This window comes from Copadichromis virginalis, linkage group LG7 (assembly GCF_057382275.1).
Source record: "Copadichromis virginalis isolate Kocher_CV1m ecotype Utaka linkage group LG7, C_Virginalis_male_GT1.1, whole genome shotgun sequence".
NCBI classification, from domain to species: domain Eukaryota; kingdom Metazoa; phylum Chordata; class Actinopteri; order Cichliformes; family Cichlidae; genus Copadichromis; species Copadichromis virginalis.
In genome coordinates, this window is record NC_140624.1 from 19,226,110 (window position 1) to 19,247,148 (window position 21,039).

The 21,039-nt window shown below is 40.0% G+C and overlaps 1 protein-coding gene and 1 non-coding gene across 5 annotated transcripts in view; both read left to right on the forward strand.

Moving 5' to 3' along the window:
- Window positions 1-1,138: 1,138 nt before the first annotated feature.
- Window positions 1,139-21,039, forward strand: part of srpk2 (SRSF protein kinase 2) — a 74,998-nt gene continuing 55,097 nt past the window's right edge. For 3 of the 4 annotated variants that reach the window (XM_085462365.1, XM_085462369.1, XM_085462370.1), the window contains exons 1-4: window positions 1,140-1,195; window positions 1,871-1,949; window positions 2,926-3,103; window positions 3,314-3,380. In XM_085462365.1, coding sequence (XP_085318491.1) covers window positions 3,088-3,103; window positions 3,314-3,380 — 83 coding nt within the window. In that variant the 5' untranslated portion in view covers window positions 1,140-1,195; window positions 1,871-1,949; window positions 2,926-3,087. Of the gene's footprint in view, window positions 1,196-1,870; window positions 1,950-2,925; window positions 3,104-3,313; window positions 3,381-21,039 lie in introns of all 4 variants that reach the window. The other variant, XM_085462366.1, reaches the window with a different exon arrangement.
- Window positions 1,609-1,682, forward strand: trnat-agu (transfer RNA threonine (anticodon AGU)). Its single transcript has one exon. It is a non-coding gene; the product is annotated as a tRNA-Thr (tRNA).

The window sequence follows — 21,039 nt, forward strand, 5'->3', positions numbered from 1 at the left end:
TCATTCAATCTAAATGGGAGGCAAAGATAAAAGCAGTTTGATGGCAAGAAGAACAGTTACATATTGATAAGTCCTGAAGAAACATAGCAGCCTATCACATGCAATGTTTTGTGACATTAGCAAACAGTAAGGTGCACCATACAGTCACCGACCACTGCATTAGGTACACTTCTTCAGTTGCTCATTGACACAAATATCTAATCAGCCAATTACATGATAACAACTCAGTGTATTTAGACGCGTTAAAGACATCCTGTTGAAGTTGAAGCATCAGAATTGGAAAGAAAGGTGATTTAAGTGACTTTGAACTTCTCATAGTTGTTCATGGCAGAAGGACTTGTGTTTCAGAAGGCTCTGAGTATTTCAGAAGCTGAAGCTGACCAGCTAGGATTTTTCCACACATTCGTCTATAGAAGGGGTCTCCAATTTAAATGAGTTGTGGGCCACTGCTGGCACTGTCATCTCACTGAAGGGCCACTTTAGTGTTCAAATAGTACAAAAACAAACAAACAAACAAGAAAACACCCACAAACATTTCCAAAAATTTAGTGTTTTGTTTGTTTGTTTGTTTTGGGTTTTTTTATGTTCAATATAATTACTTTTTCTGGGATTAATTAAGTAAATCTGATTAATAAATGTCACATTGGGTGGCATTTTAAACTATTATCCTGGTTTTGACTTTAAAGACTTCTTTTGATATAATAGCACAAAAACAAACAAACAAGAAAACACCCACAAATATTTCCCAAAATGTAGTGGTTTTTTGTTTGTTTGTTTGTTTTTGGGGGGGGGTTACACTTTTTTTTTTTTTACATGAGCTCGACAAAATGAGCCAGAAGATTGGAAAAATGTTGCTTTGTCTGACGAGTCCCCATTTCTGCTGTCACATTCAGATGGTTAGGGTCAGAACAACATGAAAGCAAGGAGCCATCGTGTCTTGTATCGGCAGTTAAGGCTGCTGCTGGTTGTGTTATGGTGTGTCATATTCTCTTGCCACACTTTGGGCCTCTTAGTATCAGCTGAACATCATCATCAAGCATCACAATTTAGTGGTGGGCGTTATGGACGGCCTTTGGGGGTCCAGAACTGTCCAAGAAGATCACTGTGCCCACTAATCAGAATTTTAAGCATGACCCTACCGGAAGTAGTGATGAGCACATTCTGCGCTCACAACGGTCAACGGCCCCGGTGTTTGGTGAGTTCATCAATCCACGAGAGAAAGTGTCTCTGTTTCCTGCTGTAAGATATGTGTTTTTGCACGTTTACTGCTGTGGCTACAGTGCACTATCCATGTATGAGTGTATCACTGTATGATGCATGGTGTGGCTTGAAGTGGCTAGTTTGTCCTTCGGTTTGTTGTGTAGCCTGTAAAGGTGGTCCACTGTATGCTTAGTACGCCTTTAGCACCGAGTCCTGTACTAATGTGTAAAATGTAAATTTAACGGCTCTTACATGCATTTTAGTTATAACCTCTGTGTTTTTTTTTTACAGCATCTCTGGCTGTGTATTATTTTATGGCACAGCCAGTTTTAAATTGAACTCTATTTTCTTCGGCAATATTGCCTACATTGATCGTTGCGCCATTGCGCCTATGACACGTTGCACAACGGCGCCGTGGCTTAGTTGGTTAAAGCGCCTGTCTAGTAAACAGGAGATCCTGGGTTCGAATCCCAGCGGTGCCTTTTCGGCGCGCCAGGGGAAAGCTTCATGCTGCAGTCGTGTCATTAAAGCACCTCTTTGTTAACAAACACAGAGGGTTGATGTCAGGGAACATGGAGAGCTTATGAAACAGTTTAATTCTCCAGAATACCAAATCATGTGATTATAGCTGATTTTGGAAAATATTAACATTCCCACAAATCATCTGTAGGTCCATAAAAAGAAGAAATATCCAGTGACTGTTGATGTCAGAGGTCAAAGGAGAATGGCCAACTGCTTTGAGCTGATAGGTAGGCAAGAGTAATTTAAATTACTACTCACTACAATCAAGACATGCAGAAGAGTATCTCTGAACACACAACATGTTGAACCTTGAAGCAGATGAGCTACACCAGCTGAAGATCACTACCGGTGCCACTCCTGTCAGCGGAGTGTAGGAAACTGAGGCTAAAATTCCCATAAGCTCACTGTGATTGAGCGACAGGAGACTGACAAAATGTTATGGCTCAGGTTGATGGTGATGGTGTAACAGTAGGGGATATTTTCCTAGAGCACTTTGGGCCACTTCGTACCAACCATGCTTTACTGTAATGTCAGCATACTTGAATATTGTTCCCGACTTGATCCCTCATAAAGGGATGGACCTGGCTGAAATAATCTCAAACTGATTCCCTGAACATAACAGTGAGTTCATGGTGTCCACCGTCACCAGTCGCATCATGGATTAACATGGATTACAACCCACTTTACCTGGGTTGGGATCCATTAAAGTGGGTTGGAATCCGTCCTTTTTTAACCAAGGATTTAAATCCTTGGTTAAAAACCAAGGATTTAAATCCTTGGTTAATAAAAGAATCAATCTCTTCTTCAAAGAGTGATCTGGCCAAGAGGAGAACATAGACTGTAACAACAATCATACACAAATACAGCCGACACCTCGTACTAGCATGTGAACACGCAATAACATAGCAAGTACATTATGAAGGTTTTTTTTTTTCAAATGAGATGTCTGCTTATATGCTGTATTTTTATGAACTACCAGCAGTTCGGTTCAGCTCCTCATTCCAATCATTTAACATTATTCCCTGAATGAACACCATCACTACCAGTGTGTATTACACAAAAGCTTATACGGTTCTAATAAATATATTTTCCATTTTAAACTGCATTTATTTATTTATTTTTCTGTTCCTGAGGGAAAAAAAACAACTCCAAAATAAGATGCTGTTACACCCAGAGTATTTTGTGTGTCGCTGGTCCGCGTAGGTCTGCTTGCAGACCCCTGTTTGAAACGACAGAGGGCGTGCATGTCATCGATCGGCAGAGGGGTTAGTGTGAGTGAGAGAGTGATTCTGAGACACTCAGGGGGACCTGGCTGCTGCTGCTGCCGCCGTGCTGCCCGCTCCTGCTGAGGGAAGAGGAGGAAACATGAGCTCCAGGAAAGGTGCGTATAACTCATCCTCCAACTTAGCTACGCTAACCCACTCCTGGTGGCGGAAGTTATGGGTGTACGTAGCCCTTGAGGGTATGCTAAACGCCATCCAGCCTCGTTGATGATGTGTGATTGTTCTCTCTCCCCCACCGCCACCTTTCCTCCTACACCCTTCCCCGGACTCGTCTGTGCCTGTGAATGAATGTAACCTCGGACCGGCAGTGATGGCCATCCAGGCTAGAAAGAGGAGGCCGAAGGGGAAGAAGGATAAAGCGGGTCACCATCGCAGGTAAGCGGGGCGGCAGCGAGGAAGTGTGGACGTGAAGTGTTTGTTTACTGACAGCGGGTCCCTCTCTGTGTGACACAAGCGCTGCTGCCGGTGTGTCGGCGGTATGACCGTGGACATATGGCACGGGCTGGTATTTTCATCTACAGGCGGGGTCCCGTGGAGTGTTTCGAGTTACCACTTACATTATATGTGGACGGTGTGGTCCCCGGGTCTCCACCTGATTCCCCCAAAACGACTGGGTCCTGCACCGCTTACAGCCTGCACATACTCGTGTAGTTTATTTTGCATGCCTGAGCTTCCAGCACAGATGGTTTCTTGGTAGATTTTTTTAAAACTAGGGTTTCAAAGCGAGGATTGACAGATGTCACGGCTCAATTCCGTTTTATTTTTTTAGCGATGGCAGCACCAGACTGGCACGGAGTAAACGCCCACTTACATCGCCTAACCCGTGTGGGGAGTCTCTGGCATGGTGTTATGTAACTTTTCTTGGCTCTCCCGGTGCGTTGTTTCCTGGTTTTGCCAGGCAGCTTTACGGTATGGGTGCACGCGCAGTTCGGCGTGATTTTGCCGGCGTGAGTAGTTGCAGCCGAGGCTGGCGTGCCAGCAGCGCAGTGGCTGCGTAAAGTGCATGTGAATTGGAGTGGAGAGAGTGGGAGGCTTTCTTCATGGCGTGACGCTATTGGAGCGACGTCACCAGCAGCCGAAGAAGGCATCAATTAGGTGATACCAACGGTGCAGACACCCCAGGGTGGCTGCTGGTGGCTGGAATGTGCTGGAATGTCCCAAACACCTGGACAGTCATAGTGAAACCAGATGTGCGCAAAAATAGACGTTTATAAAGGCAGATGTTCCAAGAAAATAGAGAACAGACTCCATAATTGTCTTGTAAATAAAACATGACTCATGCAATGGCCCTACAGGTGTCCTGTAATGGATGCTGGCTCGCCTTTAGCCCTTTAAATGCTGCAATGGTGAAAGGACCTAAACTACCCCCCCCCCCCCCCCATCCACACACACACACACACAACAACAACAACAACAAAAACCAACAAAAAACCCCTGAAAAGAACCCCTCCACTCTGTAGCTAGCATTGTAGCTAGCATTTTTCTTTGGAGGCTAATCAACAATAATATTCCTCAAAATTCAGTAGATCCCCCCCCCCAAATATAAGAACATAAAAGCAGTATATTACAACATTGAGATACTGCAACAACAAAATATTTGCTCAATAAACTGCTCAGACAATGCATTAGTTATTAAAAAATATTTGGCTATTATCAGCTCACTAACAGATGTGACAGCAGTTGTTTGTTTTAATGTAATGCGTTCCCCTCAAAAATACCTTCATTATGTGATATAAATTTCTAAATTAGTTACTTTTATGTTTCTAAATGAATTTCTAAACGAACTACACTTTTATGGCATTGATATCTGGAAGAAACACAATATATAAACAAAGTATTTATTTTAAAAAAAGAATTTAGCTGAGTTCCTTTGCACTCTGACCTGTAGAATATCCCTTTAGAGATGCTGCAGTTATGTAATACTTTCAATACTTGGCGATCAAGAAACCCTGACGCTTGATTAAATGTGGTTAATTTTTGATCACACTGTGTGAAGTGTTAAGTGTGCCTCAAACATGTTTTGGCACATCTGTGCTTCAGTTTATGGTTACATATCAGATTACGCAGGTGCCAGTTCCTGAATCTGGCGTGCTATTATTGACTGATTTACTGCCAGCGCTTCTTTATTAAACTTTAGTTGTAAAAGTGTGAAAAGCATGTATTTTTACATGCTTACAGTAGGTTTTTGCATTTCTGATCATTTCTGATTTTAAAAAAAGCTGACATGGTGAAATTATTTTCACTAATGTAGTTTATCATACAGGTCATCAGTTCCACAGTTTATATTCTCTATCAGGGTGAATGATTGATAACAAGCTTTATAAAATATAGAACAGTTTTGACAGTATACACTGCAGCTTGATGATGGTGTAGAGCAGCACATTCCTTTAGTACAACAGCCAAAAAAGAAAAAAAAATGTATGAGCACAACAGCCTAAATAACAGGAAATGGCACAAAGTGCTTTGCATTTGATATCATCAGATTGCACTATACAGGAATATATTAGAGGAACAAAGAGTCAATAGGGAAATAAACACTGGGAATTACATGGCAAGGATAAACATAGGAATAAAATAAACATGGACTTTACACACCATTTAAAAAAAACTTTGAACGAACTAAAAGCAAGGATTAAAAAACCATGAGTCTTTAAATTCAGATTATTATAGATATGATTTGAAATGGGATATTATTCCAAAGTCTGGAGGCAGAATGTGTTATAAGCAGATCAGAAATGTAATGTGGGGCTAACCCATTAATGGCTTAAAAAACAAAGAGTAAAAATGTAGAAACACCTCTTTTTTTCACTAGTAATCAGCGAGCCAGAAAAGATGTTCTGCATTATAGTTGTCCAGTCGAGAAATAATAAATGCATGGATTATTGTGCTGAGGTCTACTGGGGATAACAATGACTTTACTTTTGCAATATATCTAAGATGGTAAAAGCTGCCTTTCACAGCCTTTTTTCTCTTGTTTATTAAAATTCAATAAACTGTCAATAAAACACGTAGATCTGTAAGCTGATTTTGAAAATTAGCACACAGAAGACCAAGAGTAGAGCTGATACTGGAAACTAAGCTGGTCCAAAAATGATCACTTCACTTTTCTTATCATTCATCTGAATGATATTCATTGGCATCTAGAATCTGATGTTCTCCACACAGCTGAACAGGTTCTTCAACCAACCATTCTTTGTGAAACGAGTAGGTAAGGTTGTGTGTCATCTGCATAACAGCAAGATGCAATCTTATTTTTTTTAAAAATCGAGCCGAGGGAAAGCATGTGTAAATAAGAGAGGTCCCATAGTGGAGCCTGTGTGGATGTAATAGGGTACTGGAGCAGAGGTAGATGAGCAATTTCCTATCTTGACTGACAAGCGTCTGTCTCTTAAATAAGAGCTAAATTGTTTTATAAGATAAAAACTAAACGAAAGAAGGAGCTCTGTTAAAAAAAATTGAGCTAATTAAGTACAAATGTTAATAAAAAGAGCAAGATTACCATAATTATTAATAAAATGAGAACAGATTTTGCTAAAGGAAAATATTTGAAAGCGAAATAAAACAAGGAAATATTAGAAGGTATTAAAGTGAGTCAGCAAACAAAGTGTCAGAGTGAAATTAAAATATATAAATGTAAACTGTTTGATCCCTGACGTCTGTCAGAAGCAGTTATGTCTTTATCTCACTGTCTGTGTCTCTTGATCTTGTGCTCTTTCTCTCACGTGGTGTTTTTAAAAAAATAGGTCACACATGCATCCATCCATTTATTCATACAACCATTTATCCATCCCTGTAATGAGATGCTTATTCAGGTCAGGGTCACAGTTGAATCAAAGTAAGCTCATACACAGACTCTCAAGCACAATCACAGTCTCTCTCTCGGTTTCTCTTTGGTAGATTTACACTCCTGTTTAAATGGCGTTTTCATGGACTTTTATCCACATCCATTCCCATCTTCTGCCTTCTGCCGTTTGAGATGGGCTTTTCTGTTTAGAAACCACAACAACTCACATACACTCACAAACACACCTTTTATCTTGAGCCTTAATAACGTAGATAAATAGTAAAATTTCATTTGTGCTACTTTTATGTAAGCAGTGCGTTGTCACTTGACTTTGATGTCTTTGAAATTTAAGCAGATACAGCGTCCTTTGTTTGAACTAATTCAAGTGGAAACATAAGCAAGGACAGGAAGGTTTGTATAAAAAGGACCCAGCGGTGAGGTTACGAGGTGTTTATGGTTGTACCAAATTTGAAACTGAGACCAAGTATTCAGCACAGTGATCCACAATCAGGGCAGCATGGTGTTTAACACTGTTACCTTACAGCAAGAAGGCCCTGATGTTTAAATCTGCCATCTGGCCTTTCTGTGTGGAGCTTGCATGTTCTCCCCGGATACTCTGGCTTCCTCTCACAGTCCAAAGACATAGAGTTAGGTTAATTGGTGATTCTTAATTGCCAACAGGTGTGAATATGAGTGTGAATCCTCTCTGTCTTATTTTTGTGACAGAGGGGTGACCTGTCCAGGGTGTACTCCGCCTCTCAGCCTATGGCAGCTTGGATAGACTACTACTGTTTCCGTCTAGCCGCTGGTGGGGTTTTCTTTGTATCAGTCTGTGTCCTTAAGAGAAACATGACACTTTCAAGAAATAGATGTCTGGGTTATCCTGTTAAGTTGTCTGTCTCTCTGTCCGTTTAACACTGCCTGTTAACATTGCGAATGAGCAAGACTGATAACATTTACTGCTTATCTCCCACATTAACCTTATCATTTTATTATTAGCCATAGCTGCTAGCTGCTACCTTAATGATAACAGACAGCTGGTGTGGCTACAGGGTCACTGCTATTAGTGTTGTTAACGCCAACTTCTTCAGCTGCTAGTGAGATGAGGGGCCGTGTGTCTCCCTCTCTGGTGGTAAAAAGAGTAAAAAGGGACAAATATACTTATAATCAAAAGAGTGTTAATTATTATTATTTATTATTATTGACATAAGTATTTGTAGGGTCCCTTAACGGCTGCACTGCAACGTTTTACAGCCTTTATTATGAGATTATGAGATGTATTCATGCATTTTCTTTGTGTGTTTCACTTGATGCACAGGAGTGTTTTTTGCACTTTCCACAGATCAGTTATCAGTTATAAGGCAAGGCTTAACCTTTTTTTTTACTATCACAGTCTGTGGGGCAGTATGAGTTAGCCGTCTTTATTTATTTATTATTTTTGGCAGTCATAATCGCTGGCAAATCAGATGCAAAGTCGACCCTTTCTGTATCTTAGCCTTATAATATGCAGACTGAAATAAGTAGTAGACCCACAGACGCGGACTAAAGCTTTCTTGGCTGCTGCCTCAAAGCACACTGTGCGCTGTCTATCTTGCGTGCTGCACAATATCGTTTATTATTTAGTAAATATTGATATCTATGACTAGCTAGTTTATTGTGATGGTGCTTTGTTTTCTCTATTATTATGTTGCTCTTTGTTGTTTGCTGTCTCCTCTGTTTGTTTGTTTTTTTTTTTTTTTTTTTTCTCCATACAGGTGACCCAGGAGTTCTTTTTTTTTTTTTTTCTCTCTCTCCGTCTCTTCTCCCCTTTGGTTTTCTTTCTTTCTCTCCCCCTCTTTCTCTCATTCATTCCCCCTGTCCTATTTATTAAAAAAAATAAATAAATAAAAATAAAAAATAAAAATGACAAAGGATGAACTGAAGCTCTGCCATCACGTAATGTCGCATACTGCTGTTTCTGATGTCATTTAAAAAAAAAAAAAAAAAAAAAAAAAAAAAGATGCAAAGTCGACCCTTTCTGTATCTTAGCCTTATAATATGCAGACTGAAATAAGTAGTAGAATCATTGTCAGTCTTCTTAAATAAATTAATGTTGGTCTTAAAGATGTTTGTGATCAAATACCTGCAAAAGATCTTAGCTTCAGCTGTATGTTGTCGTTGGTGCAACTCTCGTTTGCTATCAGTCTCAACTAGGTGAACTAGGTCAGGATTACCAATACATGTCAATTTGTTTGTGTTAAGTGTAGCCTTACAGTGGAAGTCTTATTTATTTGAAAAACATATACAGCGGAAGGAAAATACATGCATTTAACTTTAAGGCAGTATAAACTATCTGTTTAAAGACTTTATTTACTGCACTTCATTATGGTCTTTTAATGGACGATGTCCATCTCGCTGTTTGTCTTTCACTGTTGATCAGATACTGACAGGAGGAATGTTGCAATTCAGCAATGCATTTGAGACTTTTGTCTTCTCATTGACTCAGAAACAAATATGTGCATATTTTTTTCACACAAAACCATGATGTGTGAGAAACCACATGCTCAGTGTTGCTTTGATGTTTAAAGACCATCAACACAAGAACTGGCTCAGTCACATGTTTGAGTGAATTGCTCGGCGCAGCGTATTTGTGGAGCAAAGAAACCGATGTATTGGCCTTGCAGCTACAACTCTGGCCTTCAAAGTCTTTTCCAAGCTTTTATCACTTGTCATGTACCAGGCCTGCCTGGCCAATGCGAACACAGTGCTATTATTTATTGGATTTATCCATTAACGCAACACAGTATTGACTACGTGTGTGTGTGTGTGTGTGTGTGTGTGTGTGTGTGTGTGTGTGTGTGTGTGTGTGTGTGTGCATGTGTGTGTGAAAATGTGAGACGTCTGTAGGTGGATATACTTTCATATTGGTTGCAGACTAAAGAAAGTTCACACTAAGTTCAAGTTTTTATCATCTGGATTTTGCTTTTGTGGCCCTTTGAGGTTCAGGTTATCAAATGAACAGAGTAACCCGATCTTACTGTTTTCTTTGATCAGCAGTTTTTCCTTTCTTTTAGCCTGACTGATTGGACTACTGGTTTTCTGTGTGTGAGAAAGATGGATAGTGGAGTCTTGAAAGTTTTCTTGTATTGACTTTGTTCACTAATTTGACTTTTTCTCACCCAAATCAGGCCCAGGTCAGAGAACAAAGATGCAGGACTTTTTTGTGTGCAGGGTCTAGATTACCAGATTGTGGAGCAGTATAACTTTAAAAAAGAAAAAAGTTCTTATAGCAGATCTGGTACTCTTACTATTGATTAATCTGTCAAGTGCTTGTAATATATGTCTAATCAATTCACAGTTTCTTAAAGTATAAACCCATTATTGTCGTTATAAAGCCATTATAACTAGGAGTGGGGGAAACAAATACGAGTGCATAGTACAGGATAATAGCGTGCTATTTTGTGTTGCAGTATTGTATTGATAGATGGACACCAAATGTTGATCTTTTATTAAATAAATGTGTGCTCAGGGTATACTATGAACATGCTCCTCCATCCTGTGATAAGGTTAGACGAGAAAAATGAAATTAAAGCTGCTCAGCTGGAAAAAAACACACTTAGCTTGACAAACTGCCTCCTAATTCAGTCAAAGTAATGGCTCAGTCACAAAAGTAAAAACAGACAAGCGACCTCCTTGCATCAACAAAAACGTCGGTGGCTGCCTGGTGATTGTATAGAATTTTTTCCCGTTCTGTGACCGATTGCACCTTGCGGTGATTAAATGGTTGCCTAGAATTTGAGGGTGTTTGCACATTCATAACTACTCTTGATTGCAAGGGGATTGTGCAGGTTGCCTGATATAAGGCAACCTTTTTGCAACAGTTACAGTCTGATGTGCACTGCAATCACTCTCAGAGAGTTAGTTAAAGGTTTGCAAATAACTGCCTTCTAATTTATAAATGCAGCCAGACTGTCAATGTGTTGCTATCAGTCTGAATTAATCGTTGCCATTGAGCACAACTCAGCTGGTTGCACTGTGGTTGTGTTCCTTTGGAGCAGGAAGCTTCCTCATCACAAATGTAAAAGTGAAATGTACATTTCTGTCTATGTAGAGTGCAACAGATATGGGATTTTGAATGATTTGCTGCAGTTGTTTCCTGTATTATCAGAGACAGATTGGATGCAATTGCCAACTTGGCCCAATTCAATTGCAGACAGATATTAGACTGATTGTAGACTGATTCCATCTCACGGCAACATTTATAGCAGGGTTTAGTGACACTGTTCATACGGTTGAAAATCGCAGTTTAGCCTTGAACACCTAATTTGCTGTTGAAAAAAGGTGACAAATCCCAATATCAAATCTTCACAAGTAAGCAACAGGAGCAATTAAAATTTGAGATGTTGCTTCCAAGCTACCTGGAGAATTTAATATGAAAATATCTGACACTAATTTACCATCGCTCAATAAATATTAGTGTAGTTGTTTTAAATCTTTTTAACTTATACCTGCTTACTCAGTTCAACTCTCTCTGTGTTATTAAGTCTAGACCATTGCCTAAAATAAACACCATCGGCTGAGAGTTGTTTGGAAGAAAGGCTGTGCAGAGTCGATGCCTAACTGGTGACTGCTGAATAATGATGTCATGTTGATTTACCCTGGGCCTGCCATTTGTTACTCACCAGTTTCACTGTATCCTGTGGCTTAAAGTTGCCTGGATTAAAATCGATCTGGCTGCATGCATTTTCTCACTGACTCTATAGACTGACTTTGCATGTTATCAGCAAAATGAGCTTGTTTAAGACAGGATAAACTCAGGGGCTTCACCGAGATAAGATAAATAAAGATCATCTCCCTTTAAACCAACTTTCTTCTGATTGACTGCCACTCTGCCCCGTTTTTATGACATCATAAAGGTCCAAGAATAGAAAAAAATTGCCAGTAAGCTTGTTAGAGGATGACCGAGCCTTTGCAAGTTTCAGCTGCTTGGGCTCATTGTGAATCACCTCTTTCATTAAGTGGAGCTGGATTAGCATACCAAGGCTTACAGGTTGTTGACTGTGAAAAGTGACTCCAGTATAATAGCATTCAGTAGTCATAACTTTTTTTTGTTTTTACAGACTGGCAATAGGGAATCTAAATGCTAATATTATTATTGGGATGTACAGTGTTTATTCTCTGGTCTAAGGACACAAGATGAACTTGGAGTTTACTCAAATACAGTATGTAATGCATACAGAAAGGTTACATTTCAGTGTTATAACATGGAAGTATGAAAAAATAACCATTATTTACATAATGGGTGGCTGTAGTTCAGGAAGTAGAGCAGGTCATCTACTAATCAGAAGGTTGTTGGTTTGATCCCTGGCTGCTCCAGTTTGCATGCCAAGAAAGTGCACATAAACTTAAATTTGCAACCATCCCTGAAGAAGCATGACCTCAGTTATGATTTAGCACGGTCAGGCAAGATGCCGAACCCCAAGTTCCTCTCCTGTGCATCCATTGGAGTATGAATGTGTGTGAGATAGAAAGCACTTAGGCATAAAAAAGTGCACATGCAAATGGATGAAGGAGGCATGTAGTATAATGTGCTTTGAGTGCTCAAATAGAGTAGAAAGGCACTATATATGAACCAGTCCATTTATCATATTGAACATGCACATTCATTTCTATTTCAAATATTTTTTTTTAAAATATTTTCCCATTGTTAGATAGCAAGCGTGAAAGGAGATGACTAACCACTAGCCTAATAGTGCACACCCTGGTTCTTGTATTAAAGTTCACCAACGTCAGGCTGCTGTTATTCTGGTTTTCTTGGATATTTGCCATACCAGTGAATCTTGGGGAAAAAAAAGAATATATTGAAAGGTGTGTGTGTGTGTTTTATTGTTTAATGCAAAAAGATAAACTTTCATATAATCTATTCATTACACTTAAAGTGAAAATCTTTTTTATTCTAATTTTGATGATTATGGCTCATAGCTCATGAAAATCAGAAATCCAGCATCTCGAATTACAAGAATGTTTCCTTAGATCAAAAATGGATTTCTAATACATGTTCTAAAAATTAGATTCAGTTACACTTAGTTGGCATGTTTCCACAAATTACTGCGTCAGTGTGGAGTGGAGGCGATCTGCTTGTGGTGTTACTGAAGCCCAGGGTAGTCTGATAGCACTATTCAGCTTGTCTGTATTTTTGGGTTGGATGTTTCCCATCTTCCTCTTGACAATACTTTACAGATTCTCAGTGGGGTTCAGCTCAGTGGTGTCGGGTGGCTAATCAACAAGTAATAACATGGTCAGCAAACCGTTTGGTTGTATTTTTGGCACTGTATGCAGGTGCTAAGTCCTGCGGGAAAAGAAAATCGGCATCTCCATAAAGCTTGTCAGCAGATGGAAGCGTGAAGTGCTCTCAAATCTCCCAGTTGACAGCTGCAATGACTTTAGACAGTGAAGCGACCATCACTGCCAGCAGCAGAGGACCCCAAATCATCACAACCTGTGTCAAACTCACACTGAACTTCAAACACCCTGGACTCTGAGCCTCTCCATTCTTCCTTCAGACTCTAGAACTTTGATCTCCAAATGCAATACAAAATGTATTTTCATCTGGAAAAAGGACTTTAAACCACTGTGGAACAGAAAACAAGTTTAATGCACTGCATCAGGTTAACTTTTCAAACTCAGAAGCCACGTCTGTGGGTAAACACTATATAGTATAATAGAAATCAACATAGTGGATAACACTGATTCAGATGATATTTTATTTTGGTGTATATTCAGCCTTTTAATGTTGAAAGCTTAGAGGTTCAAAAATATCAACAGATGATTTGTTTCTTCCCATAATGTTGATATATGAGATATTTTTATATTTATTATCCGTTTGTCTTATTTAAGATCAGCCTGCTATCATAATAAACAATATTTATACTACAAGTAATAAGCAAGAGTTATGGAGTGGACTTTCTACCTGTTAATAAACCTAATTGATTTTCTGGGGATGCCAGGAGACCATTCCTCTGTAGATGAACCCCAGTGGCTGTGTGTCTCAGAGCTGTCCAATTATTCTAGTTTAGGAAGCAGTTGTGGGTTGATGACCTGTATGTAATGTGTTGTATAGATGTGTGAGAGAGAGCAGTCTTCTGGGAGGCAGATTTGTACAGCTCAGCTTCATCAATACTCTGGCCTGCCTGGGCGACTGGAGCTGAGAGCTGAGCATGTGAGCTGCATGTAGAAACAGGGAGAGAAAGAAATGCTGAGAACCATGCAGAAAGCTAGAGAGGTGGAGCAAAAAAATAATGGGAGCGCGTAAGCGAGGAGGGAAAGGGACCGCGAGGGTGAAAAGGAGAGCTTGTGTCTGGTCCACCAGTAGCAACAGAAAAGCCCAGGATGGAGAAAGTGAGTAAGGGAAGTGAGAGGGGGAATTAGAGGATGCCACAGGGTGGCTGCAGGCAGGAAATGAGGGTTTTAGTAAAAGCTGCTGTGCTGGCCACATGGGAGACAGCACACAGGTCAATGTAGACACAGACTGGAAAGCCCAGTATCTTCATTTACATACAGGCTGTCTCCATTAATACTGTATTTATGTATTATTTGTGCTGTTTCTCCAGAGTCAACGTTGTATAAGTTAGTTTCAGCTGCTCTCTTACTCCCAAGGGATCCAAAGTAGATAGCAGTCCATAGTTGATTTGGCAGGTGTTTGTGCTGGATGCCCTTCCTGGTGCAACACCCAACAGATTTGTGCCTCCTTCTGGGAGAACCGGGCATCTTTTTGTTAGGCGAATGTATAAACCAGAGTCTACGCCAAAAGATTAAAATGTGTTATTACCTTTTTTTTTCTTTTTAAAGCAGAATTAATTACCTACTGTCCATCATGGCCAGGCCCATCTAGCTATACAGCTCTTAGGAAGGAAAAGCCTTGAGTCATCCCTCTATAATTTCTTTCTCTATAATTTCTTTTTAATGTCTTTATATTTTGCTAGGAAAAGGAACTTTGACTGGAAAGTCACAGTCAAAGCCTTTATTCTTCAACACAGCCTGAGCTCTATTAGGAAAGTTTACTTGTAATTTCTTGAAAGAAATGAGCTCAGGAATAATTCTCCAGGCTTCTGAAGAATGAACCCTTTGCTAATCAGACACTTTCCCGATGGCACGGCATCACTGGCAGAAATGCAGTTCACACCATGACAGAGTCTCCGCCATGTTTTAGTGATGCTTCTGCCTTTTTCCATACATATTGACGATTTGAACCATAAATTTCAAATCTGGATTCATCACTCCATCAGACCTGTTGCTACTGACTGTTTAAAAATCAAAATCAGGCGGTCAGCACTGTTGCCTCACAGCAAGAAGGTTCTGGGTTCAAATCCACCATCTACTATTGCAGGGGTCAAAAGTACAACTTTGAAAGACCTTAACAAAGGCTTAATGAAAAAAAAGAAAAAGACGTTTGGGGGGAGCTGACTCGAGACTTTGACACACTACTTAAAAATTGGAAGAGGTCCATTTTTAAATATACAGTATCTGTTTTGGGGTCAAGATAAGGCAACACGTGAATGTCATGTAGAAAATGCAAACGCATTTCTTGTCATGTGCTGCTCGGCGTTGTGCTGTCTAAGAGACTGGCTATGCCGTCTCAACGGGTCATTCATTGTTACATACTGAATTGTAATATGATATTGGTTCTTTCCTCTGTAGTGTGTGTGTGTGTGAATGGAAACCATTTTCTCCCCGGTGGCCACAGTGGTTCTGTTATTGCTGACTGACAGAATAATTGAATGTAGAAGTAGGCGTTGGAGTAGGAACTCCTGCAAAGCAGCTCGCTCTTTCAACTCACCTTTTCAACTGCTATTAGTGGGCAAAGTGTGTTGGGTTTCGATGCCTCTGATCCTCCCCCATGTTAAAGGGGTTTTTTTGGAGGGGGGGGTTGTTGCTTTTTTAAATTGTGACAGCAAGGCAACACTTGTGAGTTGACCACTGCTGCAATCGGTTGTAATTATATGAACTGCATCTCATCTAGTGGTTTGCTGCAGGGGGAATAAAGGGTGAATTTTGTTTTTCTGGCTGGTGGGAGTTTGAGCTCTTTAAAGATTTTCCTCCTGCTTTCCGGGAGCATTAGCCAGGAAAGCACAAGATCCGAGTAAATCTACCGAGTCGATCAGGCTGAATAAGGAGAGAAGAACAAGAGCGAATTAAAAGGAGGGATTCTCAACTTTAGTGTGTGTGGTCCAAATAGGATTTGCTCAGAGGCAAGGATTTGAGCCTCTCGTCTAATGCTCACAAAGCGTGGTCCAGCACCGCAGTTCCTCGCCAGTGGGTCATCACGTAAAGACTGAAGTCATTAATAGCGCATGTAATTCTGTGAGGGCAGCAGCTTATCACAGTTGGAGAGGTTGGAAACAGCATAGAGTCACTCTCCACTGCCACCTCCTGGCTAACTGGAAAGGAGGAGCTGCTTCTTATGAATAGCAGAAATTCTTTCTTCCTCAAAAAGTTACGATTATTATTGTTTTAGTCCTTTTTTTTGCATGCAGATACATCTGAAAGTGATGTTTCTCAGTGTAGTCTGTCTGAGAAATACATACCTCATTAGAGATTAGATGAAAAATAAGACTTGTGAAGACAGAACCTGATCTGGTTCACAGCTTTATTTCCCCTTTTTAAAAAGTGTAACATATGCTGCCATTTGGGTGTTTCTCCTCACAAGCTAAATTAAAATGCAGGTTCTGCATACTGTGCACTCTACAGCCTCTCAAGGCATAGTTAATTTCTCAGAGCCGTGTTTTGACATGGTTAGCCATGAAAATGTATCGGAATTGTATTCTAATGACTTTGTGTAGCTTTTTATTCTCTCTCATGCTGGTAGCAATTTAGGAACTATAAATAAAAAATTTTTTTTAGAATGCCCCCCTCCCCTGTATGTAGTTTGTATACAGCCAGGCCCCAACAACTCTCAAAAAGCACACAGGGCAGGCAGTATTTGGCCTGGAAATCAAAACCCAGCGCAAAAAACACCCCTGCAAATAACCCTTCCGCTAGCTTAATTACAGAAGGTACGAGGTTACAGTTGGAGGCAACTTTGATGAGTGCGTAAACATTTTTGTCAGTATTTTAAAAAACAAAAAAGAAATCTCTGGACTTGATTAGTTAGATGGGTTACTTAAAGACATCTCAGAGTAAAAAAAGGTTGCAGAATAATTGCAGAATATTTTGGCGAGTAAGTAGTAGTAAGTATCCCCAGCAGAAATCACAACCCTGAATTTCGCTGTCTCGCACCGTTTTTTGCAAACTGTTGTTGATGCCGTCTGTTAAACCCTGTGGTTCTAGATACAGCAGATCAACTAATGCCCAACCCCCTTCTTTTAAAGAATAGTCTGGCTCCTCCTATCGCTTCTTAGTGCTTGCTTGATAGCTTTTGCACAACATAAACCACACAGTGATTTAAAGTAATTGCCCCCTTTTTAAAAATAGGAAACGGCCAACCCAAAGCCTCATGGAAAATGTGATACAGCTTCAGTTAAAAGAAACTGCAAAAGCGATGATGATGAGATACCAAGATGCTGCTCGTACTGACAATGCGGTTGAGAGCACAACATATAAAATGTTTTTCTATTCCCTGATATATAATTACAGATAATATGTAGCATGTATGTAGAAGGGAGCAGAATCAATACTCATTTCTATGCTATTCAATTGCTTGTGTCTAGTGCACTCGCTGTTTGTGTTTGCAGTCTAGCCACAAGGTTATTTGTTTGCCCCGGTATCGCCTCAGCATACTAACCCACATCTCTGGAGAATGTGTGTATACTCATGTGTATTTGTGTGTCCTTCACAGTCTGTGCATCAGCGGGTTTCGATCAAGACTTCTGTTGCTATTGTAAACACTGAATAATTGGCCATACTGAGCAGTCTGGTGTCCTAATTTAGTGTGTCACCAAAAAACCTTCATAAGCATCTGTATAGTAGTGTATAGCTTGTATTTAGCAGTGTTGTCTTGAATAAATAGGTGGGAGGCAGTGTAGCTTATCCTTCACTCCACTGTAAGAAATTTAAACTACAGTTTTTTTATGTGTATATCTGCGAGTACAGCTGAAAGAGCCTATTTAGCAGGGGTGGAGGAAAGAATAGACACAGCTTAGTATTGTGATATTTTGTGTGATGTTATTGTATTGAAACATGGGCATCAAATGTTCAGATTTTATTAAATAAATTAAAATACTCGTGCAATACTATGAACAAGAGGGCTCATCTCATGCACCACCATCTGATGTAAACATGATTTAACTGGCTTAACTGGAAAAACCTTCCAAGACTGGACACACTTACCTTTTCACATTCTGCTACCGATTGTAACTCGTGGTGACTGAATGGCTGCCTAGAGCTTGGGGTGATGCACACTCGCGGTCACCTTTGATCGCAAGCCAATTGCATGGTTCGGCTGATAAGAAGCAACCTTTGTGCAAACAGTTGCAGTCTGACTTGGACTGACTGCAATCATCAGAGAGATTGTCAAAGGTTTGCAAATAACTTATTTGTTCTCTAATTTACAAATGCAGACAGACTGCCAGCATGTTGCCATTAGTCTGACTCGGCCTTTGTCAATGAACACAACTTTGGGCGACTCAACTGTTTGCGAGCTGGTTGTATTCTGGTTATATTCCTATAGATCGGAATTGCTCCCGAGCACAAATGTATTAAATGTGGTATTTCTGTCTGTGTGGAAAGCAGCATATATGGGATTTTTGAATTACTATATTATAACCTCTTAAATTGTTATTAATTTATGATTTATTATATTTTGTAGCAATTTTTTCTATTTAATTCTGATTTAGCTATATTCCTCTTGCTTAATTTCTCATTTTATTGTAGGTTGGTTAATGTTCAGGTTGCTCTAACATTTTTTAAGCAAGTTTGTGTCATAAATCTCATATTTTTTAATATCTTATTTATTACTGTTGCATGGCTGCTATTGTGTGAAAAGGATAATGTTTTTTTTTCTGGTAGTGTGTTCCTTCTTGTAACTTAGAGCTGCCAGTTATCTGTTAAACGGTTTTGTGGTTTTGTCTTCTTGCCAGTAAAACGTAACTAATGACAGGAAGCGTCATGGTCAATTTTGCACATGGCTGAGTTTAAACAGAAGTCAAATCTCTCTTAAATTATTCCAATTCCTTGCATAGGTCATGTGAGGCACATTTTTTCTGACAAAGACATTTGTCCACTATTCGCTGACAGTTTCAGTGACATCATGGCAATAACCATTTCAATAATCAATAAACAAAGGGGAAATATCCTAATCACTGTGTTGACATAACGCTCAGTAGTGGCCACATCCACTCTCTAGTGCATGGTTGTTATAACAACGCTGTGCAGTTAGAAACGCAGGCCAAGCTGGTTTCTTCTATTCCCCTTGCCTTCTAACAATACAGGCTGTGTATCCTTCCATCACCTCCCAAAGTGTTGCTTTTATTTCTCCCTGGTTCCTTGTATCCCATCACGAGTTCCTGCTATCAAGTGAAAAGTGTATTGTCGGCAGGTTTTCTTCTCAGTATTGCAATCCTAGTTATGTCCAGTAGAGGGCATCCATGTTTGAGTTTTTGGTCTTTGGTAAATGGATTCTTTGTAGACACTACTACCACCTCTCCTGTTTTTTGCCACACTGTAAATCACTGAACAGCATTTATCTTTTGTTTATCTCACCAAATGTGGAACATGCAGTATTTATTTGTGGACAAGAGGAATGTGTGATTTATAAAGTGTCTTTCAACCCTTAAAACCACTAAAAATGTTCAGGGTTTTTTTTGTTTTTTTTTTAAAGGGGCCCCTTAAATTTACCAGTTAGTTCTCTCCTTCAGCAGCAGCAGCAGTACACTGATCACGCTGGCATCTTTGTTTCAATAAGTGTTGTTATTTAAAGTCCTTGTCCTTTCCGTAATTAGCGTGGTAAAAGGGCGTTAAAAAACATGAAGTTAGCCATTTTGTGGGTTAGGCTGGTGTTAAGTGTTACCCAACCCCACATGTGATACAATCTATTTAAATTTCCATCTGGTGAGGCAGATGAGGTCAGGAAGACAGGTCACAGGTTGCTCACTCATTAAATAAACAGGCACCACTTAGTTAATAAGCTCTAAGAAAACCACACAGAGCCGTGGGGTTTTTTTGTGATTTGTTTTCATCCCTTCACACTTACATTGGTTTCCTGGTCCTTATTCGAACCATTACATTAACACACTCAGCCCTAACCATCAGCCTAACCTTCAACTAGAGCTGGGCGATAGAACGATAACGATATGTATCGCGATATAACTTTTACTCGATAGAGAAATTAAACTATCGCGATAGACTTCGCCGCTCTTGTCCTCTTAAAAAAAAAAAAAAGGTCAGCCAATCCAAATTAAGTAGCGCAGAGCCGAACCAATCACAGCCGCAGCGTCACGTCGCGTGACTTGTTATGTACAGCACAAGTGCCAAGCCGCACGTGTGTTTGTTTGGGAAGCAGCCAGCGGGTAATGGAGCCAGCGGGTAATGGAGGAAATGGGTGTGCCGACTAGAAAAATCAACCGAGCGTGACCGAAGAGAAAACAGATGATGGTTCCAATGCCGGAGAGATTGTCGAACGGAAGAGCCATAGAAGTTCCGTAGTGTGAAGGTATTTCGGCTATTTCAAGTCTGACAAAAAACAGAGTAGCATGCACTGTAAATTGTGCCGAAAGCAAGTCTGGAAATACAATAAACTGGTGCATGCGTCACACTGTGCGCCACGTTATTGTTTCGGTGAAATGAATTTCTACAATACTGTTAATTCTACTCTCTGCAGTGTTTAAATGCTTACATATACACACAGTTACTGTCCCTCCACACATACGACTCGGTTCTGCTTCTATGCCCCAGCTTTGTTTACTTTTTCCCACCGAGGCTTCTAGACTTCTGATTGGCCAACATTTCTGCACGGTTAGGAATCTAGCGCCACCTGCTGCTTTGGCATGTTCATAGCAGCGTTTTCCTTCATTTCTGCCTTTATGTGTGGACGGGATTATTTTTTAAAACGAAAACGGAAAATCTCCGTTTTCAAAAATACCCGTGTACGTGTGGATGTAGCCTCAGTCTCTGACTGGAAGCGCTAATTCGTCATTCGGCTTTTGTCAGACTAAAGTAACTGTTAAAACTGTTTGAAAAGCTCAGCTATACAACAAGGAGAGATTGAGAATTTCCTTTTAGTTCTCAGTTTATTTGATATTGACAAAAGTTAGTCAGTTTTGTCTGTTCTTCTGTAAA